We start from the raw sequence: 20,516 nt of genomic DNA, 5'->3' as shown, positions 1-20,516 counted from the left end.
GTCTACAAGGCGTAGCGTGCGTGATTCGAACACTCCACAAGAACCTCAAAGTACAACAGTGAAGACTTCACTACGCAATTCCTCATCTGTCTGCTACAGAGTCGTGATGTCATTACACCACCACTACGTAATGACTCTGAAGGAAGAAAAGGAATTGCGTTGTAAAGAACATTGATCTAGCCGGGACTAGAGCCGCTGCCCTTTCAATCCTGAGCCGAGTGGGCTACCCCTGGGGCACTGAAGGGCATTTTTTCAGGTCGATAATTTAAGAACTTTATACGAGCACACCGGAGAACATAGCCACACTGTCACGTTACACCTTTAAGGCTACTTAAGCGGCCCCAGAATTTTTTCGCTGTGGCGTAGTTAATTAGGGAGTCTACAGAACTTCTGTAGCGCATTGAGACCTCACTTGAGCTTCGTTGGCGACCTGCAGAGCGGCACTCACCAGTTTGTCGTACGGGCTGAGGCTGAAGACGAAGCAACGTCTCGTAGTGCCGTTCTTGAACTTCACTGTGGTGTCGGAGGTGCGAAGGAACTGCATTGCCGGTATCCACGAGGAAAACGCGACCGCTGTGTGCGTCGAAGGGGGCCGCATCCCGGTCTCCGTCATCCACGACGCTGTGGCCTGCGAGTCAGCGGGGAAGGCGTAGGAAGAAATGCCTTGGTGCTCTCAGTACGAAATTATATTCTGGGCGCCGATGAACTGATGTCCGAGTTCTATTCTAGGATCCCTGGAAAGCTGTTTAATGAAATGAGAGCTGGATTCCTTAACATTTAAGCACAGGTAGAAAGTAACTTCATTTTTGTTTTTGGCTGCGAAAAATTTCACAGGCCCAGCTTTCTCTAAGAGAGTTATGACGATGATGAATTCTTATGGTGTTTAAGGGCAGCTTTGGCCAAAGAGCGCCATGGCACAAGGTAGTTTTCATTCCACCAGGTAAGGTCAAAGACCCATTTCCCAAGCATTTCACCCTAAAGAAGCCGAGCATCAGGCAGGGGAAAACTTGTGCTTATTGTATCGCCGGTGGGTACTAGGCGGCACTGGGGATCGAACCCCGCACCTTCCGCATGTGAGGCTGATGCTCAAACTATTAGGCCACCGCTGCGGGTTAAGGAGAGTGTTGTACTGAACTTCTTTTATGGACCCTCCACTGCTCAGGAGGGATGAAATACAAGGATGCGTAATTAAAAAAAAAGGCTTTCTCGGTGACGTTCACCTTCTTAATAAAGCTTTTTAGAGCATTGCTCAGCACATATTAACTACCAGGTGTTTCCTAGAAGATTGTAAGTAATTTTTGAAAATAACCTTTTTGGGGTAAAAATATATCTTTAGCGGCATAATATTACCACCATAGTATTGCCGGCATAGTATTACACCAGAAACCAGGTGAATTGTCTTTAATAGTGAGATGTTAAGTAATTTCGAATACTTAACTTTTTCGCTATCATAGTTAGGCGACTTGCAGCAATTAGAGATTTGCAGCCGATCGTTAGTAACAGCCATATCAGTATTTAGAATTTCCAAAAGGGGATTATCCTCGGGAACAAAAACCTCGGTGGGCAATGCCTTTTTGCATGCCAGCCAGCTCGCAGGCAAAACACACACGTGCTCATGCATTGTGACCCTCCAGTCAGTATCAATAGGCTCGGTGTTCCAATTTGAACCTTGTGGCGGATTCTTCGCGAGCAAACACTGGCGCGTCTGCGAATATCTGCAGGCGAATGTCGGCGTAAACGCTGCAAAAGTTTCCTACAGATACACAACGTTGGTTACTAGCGTCCGGCTCAATGCATTTCTACGGTAAAACTTTAAGCACTTCACGCTTTTTTAGAACCGCGCAAAAAGTTTCCCTTTGCTGTAGAACCCATAATTCTAGTGTCAGGCATGCTTTTAGCTAAGAAGAATGCTTGCAGCATAAATTACTTCCGAACTGGTAAATTTTGAACGCATAAAGCGAGGGCTGCGAAAACTTTGAAAGCAGCGTAAAACTACCGGGCCAAATTTCAGACGGCGCAGCGTGATCGTCCTCGCTGCAACCATTATTTTAATCGGTGCTTATTTGAATGATGAACGAGGGCCTAACGCAGTTGTTATCTGCTTCAAATGAAAACAGTGACCGGGGACTCATTTCTTTGACAGCTACACATGGCGTAAGCTATACGTTGGATGTATATCTTCACAAATTGGAGCACAGCTTATTATATGGAGCCAAAAAGGGGATGATGTATTTCACTCTTTCCTGACTTACAGTTTACATTTGTTTAAGGAGACGTTTGTTATTCCTGCTCAGTATATCTCGCTAGAATCGGAGCGATATGTACGCTTGTCGCTTCGTCCGGCCCCGCAGTTGCGAGGTGCTTCCAATGTGTGGTAACAGCAGGACGATCCAGCGAGCTACTGGCCGCATGCGCTAGCGTCCGCGGCCACAAGAAATTTTCGAAATGTACCGTTAGTGGACAGATTTGTAAGGTATTGGTAAGGTGTTCTAATGTGTGTTTTTTTCTTCTTCATTGCGATGCATTTCTCAGAATTCCTCACGGACAGCCAACTAGACCAACCTCAAATTGTTAGAAAGCGAAGACAGCCTGAAAGAATTTGAGGCACTCAGAGAAGCATGGGGATTTCCCCCTAGAAGTGTTTCCAATTTGTCACATATGTCTTTACTGCTATAGACATTAGAAGTAACGACCCTGTGTTCCCCTCCGAACCTTCCAATATAAAAAATACATTCTTCTCTTGTACGCAGCAACGTGTGTTCCCTGAGCTACTAGCAAACGTAGATCAAGCGAGTTTTACTTGTGGGCCGTACGTATAGACTGCGAAATGTTCACGCGACTTTGCGTCTAGGAGATTGAGAAATAGCGTACTTTAATTACTAGTAATTGAGAAACAGGTTACGTGATCAGGCAAAAATTTCCAGAAACAAAAATATGTATTGAACAAGACTTCACACGAACAAAAAACGATACAAGAGAGCCGCAGATAAGTCAACTTCTTTTGCGCCCCCAACATATTTGATTTACTCTATCAAGCTGGTAGACTCAATTTGCGGAGAGTTTTAAATTCGGAGCGGCAGTTTCGGAGCGTCGTCGCCTTTCGATCCGCGAGCAGGGCGCATCGCGTGCTTGCTGTCGGTTTAATTTCAGCGGGGTCTGTTCTCCAAAAGTTGATAATAATTCTGGAGGTGAACTCTGTGCGTGTGTCACCGAGGGTCTTGCATGTTTGAAGGATCGAATTGTATGTTTTGTCCATGCACCTGTCGTGTTCCAGCTACACACACTTCAGCTATTGCTCTACTTGCCTACACTATTGTAAACCGACGGCGCCTAAGTAGGCTTTTCGGTGGTGTAGAAACCAGTTAGAACTGACGTCCCGGTCGTATCCTTACTATGAAGAAGACAAAGAAAATTATAATACTTCCGCATTATGCTGGGTAGTGGACCCCCATTCAAAAACCAATATAAAACATTGTTAAGGGCGCAAAACTTTCATGGATTGGCACCTTGCCAATAATGGACACCTAGCATTTGTTCTATTTTAGAGCGAAGCGCCCGTTCGTGGGTTGAGCGGCGTCCCTCTCCGTGGAACTTGGCGTAACCGGTGGAGCGCACCGGAGCGGAGAATAAAATGACGGCGATGGAGAAGGCCGCGCGAGGAAGAAAGCGGAGGAGGAGAGTACGGCGGCAGCCAGAAGACGGGCTCCGCGGTGGCGACCTGCCAAGAGATGGCGCTAGAGTAGCGCGCGCCGTCATCTGTTCATCGTAGGAGAGGCTCTGCGTCGGTCACGGTGAAGCGTCGGTGGACAGCTGTGCCCTGCCCATGCCGAAACACACAGCTGCCTCCGTTCGCCGCTGCGTGTTCGCTACGCGGTCGCATATGGTTCAAATACCGCAGCAGCTGCGGTCAAAAGTAGCATTACCGAGAAGCGTAGACTTTAGCCAATTTTTGTAGCGATAGCTACATTACGCCAGGTTTTCGCCTCTTCGCCGTCGCCGCACTTTGAGCCGTGGCCGCACTGCGACGTCACACCACGGCCCTCGATTCTCCAGTAACTAGGCTCGTGGCCACCGCGTGGCCACCGCTCCTGCCGTTGGCAAAGCCCCTTGATAATTTCAGAGGTCCGCCAACCATTGAACTTTGCCGCCGCCGCGTGACCTCCTCGCCCTTTGCGCTCCTCTCCCGAGGGCTGGCTCTCCGCCAGATTTTCTGCGCGACGATTGGTCTCCCTGCCGTTGCCCTTGGAAACGCGTGGGTCCGGCGTTTTGGTTGTGTTTTTCTTTTACGTTGGCGCCATTTTCTCCTAGGCTCGGCGAGCGAATGTTACAGCACTGTGCTTTTATTGCAACGTGCAAGTGCTATGCCGTACTGTTGCACGTACAACAGCAGCAAGTGGCCTGAAGGTGGTTATGCGGTATTCCTGATACCATATATACTCACGTTAGGGGATTAACCTCGACGTCATAACAAATGGCTGACGCCGTTGGTTGGAAGGCTTCCTCCTTCGAGGGTTGATTGCTGCTTCGTTTTTAGGTTATTTTGCATGCTAGGCCAGAACGAAACAAATCTCCAAAGCATCCGCGCATTGCATCTTCTCTGCAAATAGCGACTGGGCTCAAAACGTGCTAGTTCTTGCACCTGCAGCGTCGTCTTTATAACAGCAAATCCGCAATTTTTAACAGACAACCTTTTAGCGTAGGATCCCATTGTCCGTCAACTTTCGGTTGCATGAAACTGAGCGCTTTATAGATGTACAAAGTGATGTTGATTTGAGCTATGACATATACCACTGTTGTGTTTCCTTGAGCATATTTTTCTCAGCTGTCATCAATACTGCATAGCACATCTCTGCACTAGCGTAGATGCTGAATATTATGTGATTCTCCCGTCTGTTACGTGTTTCTTGTCAATTAACGTTCTTGTGCGTGTGCGAAAATATATCATCCTGCTGAATATGCTCTAATTTTCTTTAATGATACATTTTTTTGTGATGCCTATAAAAATACCAGCTTTATATCCCCTACTTCCTACCAGAACGAAATTTCAGTGTCAAGAATAATATTACATTATCGAGAGGCGTTTATCTTGCCTAGAGACCCATACAAAAATGTCCTATGGCCGGCTATAGAATTCTGGCCCAAATAGCTATAGACCTCTCCTATTTCTGTCTATAGCTGTCTATACAGGCTAATATATTTTTCTATAGAGAGCTTAAGACAATTGTATGGCTCCAAAGCTATAGCTTTAGATTTAGTGGCATAGATTTTTCAATAGCTGGCAATAAACACCTCTATAGGTGCTTATAGACGTTCATAAAAGGCCATAGACGGAGATAGCTTTTTCCATAGACGCCCATAGGACTTTTTTGTATGGGGATATAGAATGCTTTCTCTTATAGGTATACCGAGTATATTCTTAAACTTCCTTGACACCAGTGCCTATTAATGTTCAATGAATCGCGGCTGATGAATGGTTGTCCGCGCTCCTTGATCGCATTGAAAGTGCTCAACTGTTTTTTTAAGTGAGTAAACTAGATTGCAAAACCCCCTTTCACACTGACGAAACAAACCTACGGACGGAAGATGCACTCATGACCAATTTATTGTAAGCGTGTGCACGCTAAATAAGACCAACTGCACGCAAGTGTGCTCAAGCAAAGGAAAACATTTCGAAGCAGTTCGTCTTAAGCCTAGTTAGAGTGTTAGCTCTTTTGTTGTGAGGTTTATCTTTATGTTTGTTTAGCTAGCATAATGCTTTTACACTAGCCCTAAGTTTTCCATCTATAGTGTAAGGTTTGGATTTAACTGCAGTTAAATAAGTAACACTAATTAATTGGGGTCGATAACTAGCACAGCTCATTTGCATTCAACCTAAGATTTCGAAAGGTATATGACTCGATGCTGTAATTTAAAGGGTGGATTTGATTGCATTTAGCTTATTAGCGCTAATTAATAGGGATCGCTAACTAATTCAGAGCATTTGCATTCATCATAAGCTTTTGAACGGTATATGACTTGATCGCCTACCTCTAAGTTTCGTTTTATACAAAACTAACAAATTAACGCAGATTAATGCAGATCGCTAATTAGCACAGTGCCATTACATTTTCCCTAAGCTTTCCAACGGTTATGATTCGATGCTGCAGCGCAAATTTGGGCTTTAATTGCAATTTACTAAATTTTATTAATTTGGCCCATTAAGTGGTCAAAGTAATTATATTTAGCCAATGATCCAAACTCACGGTTGATCACGTGACATATAGTATGCTTAGACAGATATCTTGAAGTTTAAAGCTCCAGACTGGGTCGTTTTCTGACGTTTTACCGCGGTGACAAAGTTCACGCTCTAAAAAGCAAACACAGACAAAGTCAGAGGCAGTACTAGATTAGGTGCACAAAGTAAAACACCTTATCATGTGACTTAAAAAGTGTATGCAGTACAGAACTCGCCTGAGAGCTTTGTTTACATCAGTATTCCCCATTCAGAAAGCTGTAAGAAGCAACCAATATCTCATGAACATTACTTTTGGGCATTCTCAATGCGTTTCTCGCAATTTTTCAAATATTTTGTGCACTCCTGGAGCGCAGGCCTGGCCCAAAAACACGCGCTTCACTCCCTGCTACGGCCGGCGGGCGGGCGCTCAGGAGAAAAAGCGTGTCGTGCGCAGAGCTTGCAGCCGCCGCGCGAGGAGAATCAAGCGCGGCGCGGAGAGTGTCGCTACTTTCAAATTATCAAGGGACATTAGGCGTTGGGCGCTCGCCGCGCCCTCTGTGTCACAGAAGGGTTGAAATGCGGGCCAGTTGGTTCATAGTAACTTGAAAAAAAACAGTCACAAAAGACAAGGGACAAGAGAAGGAGTGTACACGCCACAACGACTGGACTGTCAACTGAGATTTATTAGACAAAAACATAGTCCCAGCAAGGCCAGCAGAGCATGCGCAACAGCCGTATCACAACTCACAGCGCATAGGGCACGCAAGATACACCTCTACCGTGACCGGCCTAAAAAAGCAAATTCCTTTTCGAGTAAGCGCACCGAAGTTGTGCTAATGCAATCTTGGCCTGACAAACTGATATGGTAAGCCTCCAAGATTTCTCGCTCTTGCTTACCCCTGACTCTACCAAGAATCATTATGTTGCTGAACAGTGGATAACACCCACATTCATTGTAATGGCGAGGCAAGTTGGCACCGTCATCGGACCCCAGGGAGGAGTGGTGCTCACGCAGCCGGTCATTAATACATCGACCTGTTTGGCCTATGTATACTCTTTCGCATGTGAGGGGGAACTTGTACACGACCTGAGCGACACACGCCGTGAAGCGGTTCTCGTGCTGCGTTGTACAAACGTAGTTCCTTTCTCTGCCTCGAGAAATGCGCGAGCACAGACCCGAAAGCTTGCAAGGGGCAGAAAACACCACACTCACTCCCTGCCTGGCCGCCACTTTTTTGATGCCGTGGCTCACTTTATGCACGTACGGCATGACCTCGAACTTTTGGCGTTCAGATGCTCTACCATGTGTCACATCACACCACGGGCCTCGATTCTCCGGCGACTCGGCTCGGCTTGTTGCGGTCGCCGCGCGGCCACCGTTCCTACAGGCGCGCGTCTCAACCGCCAAAGCTGGCGCGCTCGCTGCGCCCTCTGTGTGAAGTCATACCACGGGCCTCGAGTCTCCGGCAACTCGCCTCGTCGCGGCGCGGCCACCGCTCCAGCCGTTACTAAAGCCCCTACCGTTGGGCGCTCGCTGCGCCCTCTGTATGACGTCACACCCCGCGCTCCACATCCAGGCCTGCGTGCCGGGGATGGGGAGTAGGGGGTCTCCTACATCGGTGGAAATTAAAGTTCTTACTCACTCACTCACTCCACATCTGTGATAACCGGGAGTATAGAAGAGGAGAGCTCGCGTCACCGCAGCCATAGTTGAGGCCGCAGTATGGATGGCGTGAAGTCGGCTAGCCTGAAGGAGGCCACGGATCGCCGTAGAAATGAAGTGAAGAGCGAAGCTTAAGTGCAGCCGGGGGTGTGTGGCTATCGGTACTCGGCTAATTTTTTTAGAAAAGAGTTCAATTTGTGTGAAAGACTAAATCGAAAGCCTTCAACAAATTCGAACCGCCAGGAACTCCGGACAAATTTATGCCAAACGAATGTCTTCCTTATTCTCTCGCAAAGATTGACAAAAAAATAGAGACCAGGAATTTAATTTTAGAGGCTGGGTGGCAGTCACACATTCCCGCCCCTTTTTCCTTCGTATATCTTTGTCGCGGTGACGTCAAACATTCTGACCGGAAAACACTTGATACTCAGAACATGATGACATAAACGTTTTTTTCCCATGTTCTGTGTAATAATGCGGACACGGCGCGAAAACAGTAAGTACCGAATTTACGACACTGGTAAGTAAAGGGCTAATTTTCATCGTACGACGCCATTCTTGGGATCAAGTCTAGATATTTGTTGATTTCAACGAGTACAGATATGGGAACACTTGTGGTGTTCGGTGCTCACCTGTGCTTCGTCGAACGCGATGCCCTTGGCGTTACCCCAGGTGGTTATGGGGCTACTCAGGCAGTCGTCGGCTTTCAGCTGGTGGTTCTCGATGATGAGCAGGTGAACCCTGCAGTACGATTGCGGGACTCCTCAGAGGGCCTATGCGTTTGTTGAATTTCTATTGCTTTATGTAGCGGCAACGAGAGAGAATTCACGTTAACGAAGCGTATATCTTAACCAATTTGTCTTGCTAGTTCCAGAAACTGACGATATCTGGATGGCAATAATATAAAAAAAAGATATTGAAAAACGTACCTCAGTTTATCCTAATTTCCGACATGGTTAAAATCTCAAAGTGGTAAAGTTTCAAAACGTTTCAAAAAGCCCGAAGCATGACGTCCACTTGCGGGTGGCGTCCTTAGTAGGATTTAAGCTTTTTGGCCAACATCTGCGTCCCCATACATGTTGCAGGGTGCCTACATCTCACACTGGTATCGAGATGTGTAACTTTTTGCCGCCACTGGCCACTATTTTCTTTTTATGGCAATATGAGCCACATATTAAACGTGCTGCAAGTCGTATTGAACGGTATTGTACAATGCGCCAGGCGTCATGTGTTGAAGGGGACGCGTCCTCGAGAAGCGCTACATTTTGAGAATGGCAAGTGGCGAAGCATATAAAAGCGTGCAACAGTGTACAATAGTGCGATCTCTGAAAAGTGTGAAGGTGCCGACAGAGCTAAAGCGTTTTGCGAGCGGAGATCGCTAACCAAGACATCGTAGTTCTGGCACAGCACTGGACGGATATTACTGCGGCAGATGAAGTGGCGACTGATTCCACAGACGCAGTAATCCGTTGCGCAGGCATTAATGTATTTTTTTTTCCAATGCTCCTTGAGCTAAGACGTCATTCAGGTCTGCGCGTCCTCCAATGCGCCTTGAGCTAAGACGTCTGCGAGTTATTACTTCATTCTTAAAAAAAAAAACTGCACAACGGCATTAACCACAAATGACGGAAATGACTATGACCGCCGTCGTCACGAGCTAGTTTTCATCAAATCAAGTCGCAATTCTTTTTTTCACCATTTTTGTATAAAATCTTTTTCCGGTTCAACCTAAGCACAAAACTTCTTGGTGACTGTCCTGGAAGCTGGAACATATTTCGCCAAAAATACCAATGAAGTGCTTGAGACGACACATTTTGCTAGAAGTTTGATGTAAATATGCAAATCATGAGCCCCCCCCCCCTCCCCAGAAAAAAAAAACCGGGACGCATAAAAAGAAAGGACTTTATCGTATTCACAAAAAAATGATACTAAAACCACTCATATTCTGCCCGGAAGACAGGACGACCGCAAACAAAAAAAAGCGAAATGCAAGATACAAGAACTACTATGGGGGATAAGAACGCGCACGAAACGCAATCGACGGCTTAAATACATCGCTGCATCACACAGCGGAAACAAACAATTAGAAATACAGAAAAGATCACAAGCGACCATTGATGCGGCGAAGGTGCAACAGCAGAGGGTGGAAAAGGTGGGGTGATGTTTGGCCTTGACTGATTTAGATTTTGGGGCGACCATTTTCCTTCTGTCTGGTGGTGCTTGTTTGTGACCGGAGGCGCCGCAGCTATGTGCATGAAGTTTGCGTCAGTGGTTTTCGCCTATGTGGAGTGCAGTTGGCGCGTTGTGTTCACAACAGGGCGTGGAGAAGTCTCGCGGTGCTTTTATTGCGTTTCTTTTGTTGCTTATAATAATGCGCTCATGCAGTTTGGAATGATTTTGTATTACTTAGTGCGATTTGGTGGGAGGCAAGTTGTCGTTGTTCGGCCTGCCGAACGCGTAGGGCTTTCTTGAGAAGCAGCGAAAGAAAAAAGCGTCTCCATAGTTTTTCAAATGTTCGCGTGGCGTTATCATTCCTCACGTCGCTAGCTTATTTCACGAGGTCTTATTGAGGTTGATATTAAAGGTACATATTTTGCACTGTTTATAGAAGGGATGCTGGAGGGCTGAAGTTTTTATATGCCGTCATACTCCTAAAATTCTTCTGCCTCCGCTGGGCTATTTATGATGACATTGCTGTTTTCATCCAAAACGGCTTTGACATGCATACTGCCCTAGTTTTGTAATGGATGGCTCTGACGCTAACTACGAAGACTTATGACCTGTCTTCTGTTGTACACGAACTTACCAAGAAATTGTCGGCCATAGTGTGAAACACTGTCGTGCAGATTTCACAGAAAGCAGCTCGCCGCAATGTAGATATTACGCTCGAACTTGGTTCTTCGAAAAGATGTTGAGAAACAGATGCGATAGAAAAAACAAGTTCCCAGAGCCTTACTGAACGGTGTTGATGACAGCCTTGAAGGCCGCCGTGGCAATGTCATCGTCGAACAGGTGCTCTTCCGAGGTAAGGCCGAGGAAAAGAGCGCTGTCCGGCACTTCCATTTCCTTCAGCATGCTGTTTAAGTCCTGCGTCAACACGTGTGACGGCCTATAGCGATGGCATGTATATTTCAAGCAAGAGTATCACCTAAGCGACTCACAACATACACTAGTGCTTAGTGACACTGTATATGTGTTAACAGTTTCACTGAGCAACCAACTAGCAGTGGTGGACAGTAACCACATGCAGTTGAAATTGTACGCCACCGCCAAAACCTCATCAAAGTGACCATATTTTGCCTTGCGAGTAGCGCTCGCAAACCAAGAACAGCAGAGTCAATCTTCGTGTCTAGGTGCGGTAGCCGTACTTGCATTTTATTGTCGGTAATATTTAGTGATCTGTTTCCATCGTCTCCATTGTGGAGGCCTCGAAAACGAAACACACAGTTCCTTGTTTCATGAAATTAAGGCAACATTTTACGCTTTCTATGAGCGCTGTTCTTTATGGCTACAGAAGAACTTGCGAGCAGAATCTAAATTGGTGAGAAGGACTGTGATCGTACTGCGGTAACGTCAGGGTTCTAATATAGTATCATTTACTTTCCGTCTTCCTTGGTACAGAACTCACATTTTTAAACGATATAATATAGATCATCTGAAAGCAGACCACTTTCAAATCGTTGTTGATAATGCGGAACGCAGAAACAGCAGTGAGGAAAAACCACGTGAGCCTAAATTTGCCTCCCGACAGCGGCGGTCGCATTTCGATGGAGGCGAAATTCTAGAGTATCGCGTACAGCGCGAAGTCAGTGCACGTTAAAGAATCCCCGGCGATCGAAATTATCCGCAGTGCTCTTCTACGGCGTCCCTCATAGCCTGAGTCTCTCTGGGACGTTTAACCGCGTAAACCAAGCAAATTTCTTCTCACTTTTGCCATGTCTTGGTCAGACGCTGCATATGACGATCCTTGGAATTTCGTGTGATTTGCGTGCAGCGCATATAGAAACCAAAAGCAACATACGGTGTCTGAAGGACTGTATGAACGATACACACAGCCAAGTAAAAATACATTCGGACTCCATATGGCTTCGTACATATCGTATGGAAATCATTTGAAGACCATATCCAAATGACAAAGAAAACTACAGAAAATGACCTAAACCGCAAGTTTTTAAAAATATCTTGTTTATCATGCAGACTGGGCGTTAATATACGGTCCGTACAGTAGCATAGCTACTTAGTTGGAACGCCCGGAACATCAGGTAGTCATGTATACACGCTGCAAAAAGAGCTAAATAGAAGCCAAGGAAAAAAAAAACGCATACAAGAGTTAGAGACTGGAGGGAAGAGCTTAACTTACACTCCACATATTCATTTTGAGCAAGGCGTACTACCGGCTTACTGCCGCTTTCGACTGCAATTACTTGTGGTCTGAGGAGCATTACGCGTGAAGTACAAGACGCCCGCCGAGTCATGCTGTAAAGGCTAATGCAATGTTGGGACGGATAAAGAATCACTCAAGAATAAAAATAAAAGTGTCCCGGCGCATGCCACAGGTATAACAACCGCGTGATCGTACGTTCCGTACCGTCGCGCAGGGTCGCTCATCCGGCCTGACAAGCTTTACCATTGCGCTTGAGAGGGAGGTAGGAAGGATGTAACGTGCGCCAACGACTACGACACGGTCTAGCAGAACGACGCCAGCACAGCTCTCGCTGTGCAATGCTGTGGTGGTGAAATTCTGTTGCGCACTAAAAATTCAGATTTCGTGTATATTAACCTGTGTTGCAGCTGCTCTCGGTGGCCGAACTAAATATTTTAGTACCGGAATCTACTCTTGAAGGGAAAATGAATACTTCTCTGATGCAACACTTGTACAAGACAGATATGTATGCTTCGTAGACATAAATACATGTACGAGAAAGATGATATATATGTGGTCACTTGTGGAGAACCTGTTTCCCCCGTCCGTTTCGATGCGGCCACCCATCTTGATCGTCGGCCGTCGGGATGGACAGCCCCCGGCTGGGCGAGAAGGGAAGTCTCCCTCATGGGGGAAAGGGAACGGCGACGGGAGCGCCACCTCGTAGGTTACGCGGAATTCTGCGGAACCGGAGAGAACCCCTTCGGGATCCGGCCAGCGTCGTGAGCGGTTGGAGCCGCAGGCTCTCGTCACCTTCCGCGGCAGGCGCACGGGGATCCGTTGTGCCTTGCCGCTGGACTTCTGGTTCCAGGCAGCGAAGCGGGCGCAGCAAACGCGCGCTCTGGTCGCCTTCCCCGGCAAATGCTAGGGAATGGCTTTGCCTCAAGAATGCGGCGCGCACGGGAGAACCCGGCCGCCATTATCGGCGCATACAAACGTTCGCCGCCGATACCTCCGAAGTCGCGCCCCTGCCCCAGCCGGTAAGTCGGAAGTCCTTCTTACGTAGCCTTCTATTTCCGAGGAATGCCTCGTTGATGTTTTGTAGCTAGCTGGCCCACTCTGTGTATTAATTGCAAGTGTAATAAATAGCATATGAGTGTTAACGCTGTGTCGTCCCTTCCCTTTGTCCCTCGAGCACGAACCCCTCCGCGGTTAGCGAGCGGGAACGCTGCATCCGCGGAGTGGGAGTGCGGGCGGGGCGAAAGGCTTTGTTTCCCCCGTATTTCCACACACTCAACAGAGTAGTGCTAAATAAATTCACATGTTAAAATCACTAGAAGGATCCCACAGAATAAAGGCCGCGCGTTATCCAAAAGCAAATTCCAGACTTGCAAACAACCCCAACGAAATGCTTAAGTGACATTTCCAGTTGTATAAATCACTATTTCAGAGGACCGCTTTGTTGTTGAAACATCGCGACTAGTTCGTGAGAAGGCAGGGCGCGTTATTGCAGTAACAGCGATGGCAAACAATGTATAAACAGCCTAGGAGTTTCTGTTGCAAAGCCAGAAAGTTTCTTTTTTTTTTTCGGTAACACGGGAGGTGTTTTTGCGCTGCTTTTGATTAACAAACACCAGCTGAAGTTTTTCGTGTAAAAATGGTTTAGAGCCATTAGTATCCTTATCTCGATCTGTTCTTCGTCGGCATGTCTACTGGCTCGTCGGTTAACGGGGCTGAGTACGAACTGTCCAAAGTCTCCGGTGTAATGAATCGGAGTAAACCTCCAATCCCTTCCGACCTTGCATCTTCGTTAACGTGTCCAATAGCGATGTGAGAGGCCCTCACCTCGACCTGGTTGCGCAGCAGCCTTGTGTGCTGGCGCAGCATCTCGCCCTGGCTGCTCTGCACGCGGATCCCCAGGTAGCCGAAGCCGCGCACGTGGTGCTGTTTACGCAGTGCGTCCAGGCTGGGCGCTGCAGGCACGTACTCGTACAGGTTGAAGTGCCGGTCAGTGGCCACCATGTACGCAGTCAGGCGGGAGCGTCCAGCGGCTGTCAGGAACTCCTTGTACGTGTGGTTCTCTGCATCGGCGCATATACTGTGCGTTGTAGAATTACTTGAAGGCGTTCTTTATCCGAGTCTTGAAGGCAAGTTTGGAAATGGGCATTGTTCATTTTCTGCAGGCAGCGAATAAGGAGTGATGACTGCTCAGCATAGAAAAGAGCTACGTTATGCGTCACTGGCAATAGCTGCAGGAAAATTCCCGGCAGCTTTGAAAAATAATTTCAGTCCTGGAGCAGCTCCAGATGTTTCGCCATACCCTGGTACGATGGTATGGAGTACAGTACAATCGTGTTAAATAGACCCCAGTTTTTTAGAAACCTGCATAATTCGGACACCCTGTTCGGTGCCGCCAAACGTATATGTCAACTTTGCATTTAGTACGCAAACAGTGCGCAACGTCTCAAGGCGTCAGGCGCAATGACCGAAAGTAGTGTGAACTCGCGCAACGTACTTGCAAAACCCGCCGCTTTGCAACGCGACGAACAATCTTGAGCAAAAGTTCGCCAGACTGCATTTCTGCGGGTTTTTCTTTAAGAAACAACAGGGATACTGATCTGCGCTACCGACTTTTTTTCGTCCCGCCAAAAATTAGGCAATCCGTTCATTCGGGTGTTTTCTCCAGTCCCGTGAAATTCAAATTAACGGAGTTTTAATGTATCTATACATGGAGCAGTTAAGGTACGCTCAGGTATGCACTGTACGCGTGCTGTTTATTATGATTGCTTGACCGTAAATAAAACATGCTCTAAAGCTTGCACTCCGCAGTGTATATGGCTGGCATAAATATTGGGACGCAGGTAGTACTGCCCACGTTCATTTTGGCCAGCAGGTGCACGTGGGTGCTCTCGCTGATGAGATTTGACTTTGACGGGCACGCAGTGTACGTCGCCGAAATTACACCTACAGAGATGACGCTAAAGCTATTAACGCCATGAAATCCTGCGGATTTAATAGCTGTTTTCTGGAAACATGTACGTTCTGAATCTTTTTGCTCTTTTATATTTGGCTTGTCTTGGCACATAACCTTCCCACCATCATACGCGCGCTTCCTGATGCGTCCAGATAACTATTACAGCCAACTGCCCACAACATTATGTGTATCCAGAATTTTTTTCTAGGATGTGCATCGTCGCGTTATACCCAGAGCTAACTGCCTGGCTCAATTACTGCAGAAAAAAAGGTCATGTGTGGCTGGGGAGTGGGCAGTGTGGAAAATGCGCCATCGCTGCTCACGTAACTGAAGAGATGGGAGCAAGTGTTCCGGCAGGAGATGTGGTGAACGTATAAATGCCATTACTTCCAGATCGGGAAGGCGAATGTTCCAGGGCATTTTTTTCCGCCGTGGTCAGCATGACATAAGGAACCACTGGAAGAGCTCTCGCCGCAGCTCTGTGGCCTGAAGACTGTCAAAACATTCTTCTCTTCTTTGGAGCAATGAAGGGACTGTGATACATGCGGCACATTTGCTACAAGAATTAACGAAAGGAAGAGGAGTCAACTTCATCGTAAAATGTTCTTTAACCTACATAACGCATGGCGGATATTGTTCGGCACGGCCAAGTAAAACGCGCAATCATGTGTTACAGAGTAAATCCACACAAAAAGAGACGAAAAAAAGCATGACTTCAGACACTGACACGATATGGTGTTGTTTTTCTGTGTCTAACTAAAGAAAAAAATGCATTGCGCGTGAGCGGAGTGCATATTTTTGCTAATAATTAAAAAAATTACCAAAACATTTTCACTCATTGTCGCTCTAAGATAGTAATTGCGGCTCGCTATGAGAATTTTTCGTTTTTACCACTAAAGTATTTCCGAGTTTCCGGAAACGGGAACACATTTGAAACGTGTGGTGAATATGCACGTACTGAAAGAGAAATAATGTATGGAGTGGGTCACAGCGGAACGTGCAGGCTGGAGTAAAAATAAAAAGGGAGCAGCTTAGGTGACACCCGTATATCATAGCTAGATTCAAGTTGTGTCCAACACTTCTAGATACCAGAATGTGTCGCTCTGAAGTCGGCATGCACTGGCGCACAACTGGGAATAGGGATACGAATAGATGTCATCTGCGCAGAAAATTTTGTCAGTTGGTGTCAGAATAAAATGCTGGTTAGTATGAAAGTTAAGCGTAAACAAGCCTTGACCGAAACGACAGTGGCCTGCCACTGAGAAAATGGGACCACGTGGCATCCATTCGTAAACATGAAGACAGCGCGTGAAACGAACGTAAGGCAGCTCATTAGCTCGGAAAGCAAGGCAGGTTGCAGTCCAGGGTATGAGCGTGAAGAATGGAGGGTTAGTAGACTGGGAGCACTAAAAAAAAACCCACTGCTTTTCAGTGTTCGACGTGCACTCCTACAGTGGTGCGCCATGCAACCCTTGAGCTTCTGCTTGACAACTCAGTGCCCGAAGAACTCCTTGGGCAAAGGCGCTACCTTTACAACCTTTCGCCGTCGCTTTCTGGTGATTAGATCCGAGGTACTGCGACGTTACAATGTGGAACCTTGATACACATCGGCATCCAAAAAGCGCTCCTGATTTGTTCTCTTATGGTATCATTGCTGCTTGCGATTCTGGTGTCAGTTGTCCCGCCGCTGCGGCGTTTCAGAGTGTTTCTGCACACTTTATTAGTGGCAAGCACCACAAGGATGTATTGAGCCCTAGAATGCGGCCAGAAATGCTATTGCGTCTTAATGTACATTTTTGTCGCATTTTCTATTATAACAAAACATTCTAGTTAGGTTTTCCCGCCCACCTTTAATGCTGGCGCTACATTAAACCTTATAAACTATCTTCGTAGATTTACACTCATACGTAGTGAACGGATCGTTTTAGGTTACCATTGCCACGCTATTATTCCATCGTCATCGCGCCAGAAATTAACTCTTCACGAGGAAGACATAGCGCATGTTAGGGGTAACGGAAGTAATACATATAGATGGCTTGCATCAGCATCATAATGGCCCGCCATGATGCGACCAGGACCACAGCGAAAGGCCGTGCACCGCGTGTCAGCCAAGAGTGCCGAATATGTGTGTTAGGAAGCGGTGTAATCACTTTGCAATATAACGCCGTGATTACCAAACTCTCTCTAGCCATGAGTCACGGGCAAAGCACGGTGCTTTCAGGGTCACCTGTTTTTCCTACGGACAGCTGGCCGCTGTGGTAGAAGATCTTGTTGAATATGACGGCGTCGCAGAGCCCGTCCTGAGGGTAGGTGATCTCGATGACGGCCTGGCTGTTCACGATGCACACGACTGGGTGTTCGGGAAGCGTGTCCGTCGGTTCCAGGACGGAACCTTTCGCTTCCCCTGTACGCAGACAGAGACAGGGATCACAGCACTTGTAACAGTCAGTAGTCACTGCCAAGGAATTGGTTCATTCCTAAAAACTCTGCAATGAATAGGTGTATTAGCGCGAACGTTCACCCGTAAAACACGTCCCTGACAAAGCTAATATATTTAACATAAAGAAGCGCAGTGCGTAGGGTGCTCGGTTAAGCGTTTCTTTGCAAAATATCGGATCCCGGCCCGTCGCGAAACACAAGGGAAACAAATCCAGCTTGTGCTGTCTGCACACCCGATGGTGTCCTCCACGTCTTCAGCCGGCAGTGATGAAAGGGGCGTGGCTAGCGGTACGAGGAAAAAACACGCCCTCGAAAAGGAATCCGAGATGCCATTGGTTGATAATTCTGACTCTCGGTTGGCGTGCTTTCTCACCGTTTTGTTACCCGTGTTTTCTGCACCCCTCCTTTTCCAACCAAAAAAAAGTGTTTTTTGACCTTCCACTATCAATTTCCTTGCGTCCGGTGCTCAGTGGCGTTTCACACCATTTTCAGCTGCAGTTCTTTCGGTGATTGTACCACTACTATACGGTAAAGCAGCATGCAGTGCGGCCCCATTTCTAGCCTCAACCCCACGATTTCACTCTGCGCCTCGACTCTCGCGAGGACATGGCGCCACAGGATAGCACGCTGCACTTTCGATGGGGTGACCCTTAAGTCAAGTCAGCATCGGTTCAATGATGAGCACGCGTATAGCTAAGTTAAGATTATACCGGGACAGAAGCAGTGAAAGTTTGGTCAAATGCATCCCTCAAACAAGAACCACCGTGGCAGTGCCTCTGTCACTAGCTGAACAATTTACATACCATTGAAATCAGACAACTATCGGAAGCTCCCGCGGAACACTGTTTCGAATTGTTTGCTAGGAGGTGCACGATTATCAGCTTGGTGCCATATCTTACTGTCCACAATGCCATCACTGCAAACGCGCAACAAACCATTCACTTTTATATCTGTTTAGATTACCAGCCACTACGGCCGTTATTTTCCGCAACCTGCATCTGAACCCTTGTGAAATGTGTGTTTATGGTTTTTGAATTTTCAATAATTTTTCTTTGATGAACAACAGACACTTTTGCGCAGGTGGTTTCGGTGGATGTTCTGAGTATGAGGGCTATGTTAAAGCGTTTAGGACGTCGCTATACAACAGACGGCGCAAGCTGAACGCGACCCATCTCACCTGCTCCACTGTACACTCCTCCTGCACTTTCCACCTTGCGTTTCCGCTTTTCCCTCTTCCATCAGTGCCTCCTCATCCGCCTTTTCCTTCTCGTCCTCCATTCGTTACCGCCCTATTCTCATGCTTCGTCGTGCTCTTCGCTTTGCTATATTTGTGCCGGTTACGTCGCCGATAACGACGACGATGCACAAGCCGGAAACAGACGCCTAAGAACTCGGCTTCAAAAGAAGCCAAATACACTCATTGGTAAAGAATGCAGAGCGAAAAGACAAGGACAAACGAAAAAGTGCACAGGACTGGCCCTGTCTTGTCTTGTCCTTGTCTTTTCGCGCTGCCTTCTTTAACCATGATCACTGACCAACAAGCCCAAACAGCCGCATTAGTACACTCATGGGCTCTGTTTCGAGCATGTTTTCATTTATTCCTTTCTCCAGGGCTACTTTACGATCGACTACATAGGGTATCAAGAGATCGGCGGAAGAACTCAACCCAGAAGGCGACGATTACAAAGGAATGATTAGCCCCGTCGCCGATGAAGTAGGAATGCGCCTCCGCAACATTTAACTTTGAAGTGTTTGGTTGAACTAGTTGGTACTGAAGTCATAAGTTTGTTATTACCAGATAAATGGCAGAAGCAGACAGAAATGGCAAGACGCAGTTTTCCTTTCGTTCTTTGTCCTGTCCGCGTCCACCATTTCTCTTCTGATCATGGATTTAGGATGCTACAAAGAAGTTGAACTGTTTCGAGATCCCATACATTCTACCCAGATTAATTTTCCACTGCAAAAGTGAGAATACGAGAGCACAAGGCTCTTACATCAGCGCTTGTGAAAGAAGCGTGCTATTTATATTTATGTGGTTGAGTTGGCGAAGTACTGTAGCCCCCTGACTGCATACATTAAATGTTCAATTTTTTTTGGGCTTACAAAAGTTTTTATGCATTATTTACATAATGAGAACTTGACTTAACACTGTAAAAATAAGATTTCTAGAACAACCTGGATTAAGTCACGAGTGACGCATTGAAAAGAACGAAATCCAATGTTTACATGCTAATCTTGACCTAACCCCCCACCTCCCACCCCCCAAAAAAATGTTACATGTTTTGATGCTCACTCCTGATTGGAATTCTTCCACTCACTTAATTTCCGCGGCAATGCCATAAAATAATTCGTGGCCACTAGTGTGTTGTCTGACATGTCTCACGCCAGGTTAATCCTCATAGAATGTCCAATACCACATCAAAACAAGCTGCGAATAATAACGGATTGATTGTCAAAAATTCAAGATAATTTGGCTTGACCTTTGCTCATATCTAAAGAAAAACGCACATGGCACTGCTCTGCGCATACACCACACAAAATGTACTTAATCGCATTGTCTATAGGGGAGTTCTTTTTTGTATGCATCTTTACTTATTTTGGTTCGACACCCTTTAAGTGTCGCCATTCATTCACGTCTCCTCACCAGTCTGTAACGACAGCTATAGCAACATTTTGAGCTTATTATTTCGTTGATCAGCTTAACGGCAATATCCCGTCATCTCATCCAAAAGGGCAGAGGCAGTGCCCTCGCAATTATAAGTCGCTTCGGAGTCTCACCGATCTAAACGAGTAGCAATGTGCAGAAATATACCTGCGTGCCCAGCATCAAATTTCTTTTGTCGTTTCGGTTCACTTTCCTCTG

The 20,516-nt window shown here is 46.7% G+C and overlaps 1 protein-coding gene across 1 annotated transcript in view; it reads right to left on the bottom strand.

The window, feature by feature from the left end:
* LOC144132504 (uncharacterized) overlaps positions 1-20,516 on the bottom strand; it is a 47,847-nt gene that overhangs the window by 5,802 nt on the left and 21,529 nt on the right. The window contains exons 10-15 of the mRNA XM_077664967.1: positions 20,466-20,513; positions 17,442-17,618; positions 14,086-14,321; positions 10,834-10,964; positions 8,510-8,618; positions 449-628 (exon numbers count right to left, since the gene is read on the bottom strand). Coding sequence (XP_077521093.1) covers positions 449-628; positions 8,510-8,618; positions 10,834-10,964; positions 14,086-14,321; positions 17,442-17,618; positions 20,466-20,513 — 881 coding nt within the window. The remainder of the gene's footprint in view (positions 1-448; positions 629-8,509; positions 8,619-10,833; positions 10,965-14,085; positions 14,322-17,441; positions 17,619-20,465; positions 20,514-20,516) is intronic.

The sequence above is a fragment of the Amblyomma americanum genome, chromosome 5 (assembly GCF_052857255.1).
Source record: "Amblyomma americanum isolate KBUSLIRL-KWMA chromosome 5, ASM5285725v1, whole genome shotgun sequence".
NCBI lineage: Eukaryota > Metazoa > Arthropoda > Arachnida > Ixodida > Ixodidae > Amblyomma > Amblyomma americanum.
Note: the sequence above shows the minus strand (reverse complement) of the source record. Positions and strands in the feature narration are given on the sequence as shown.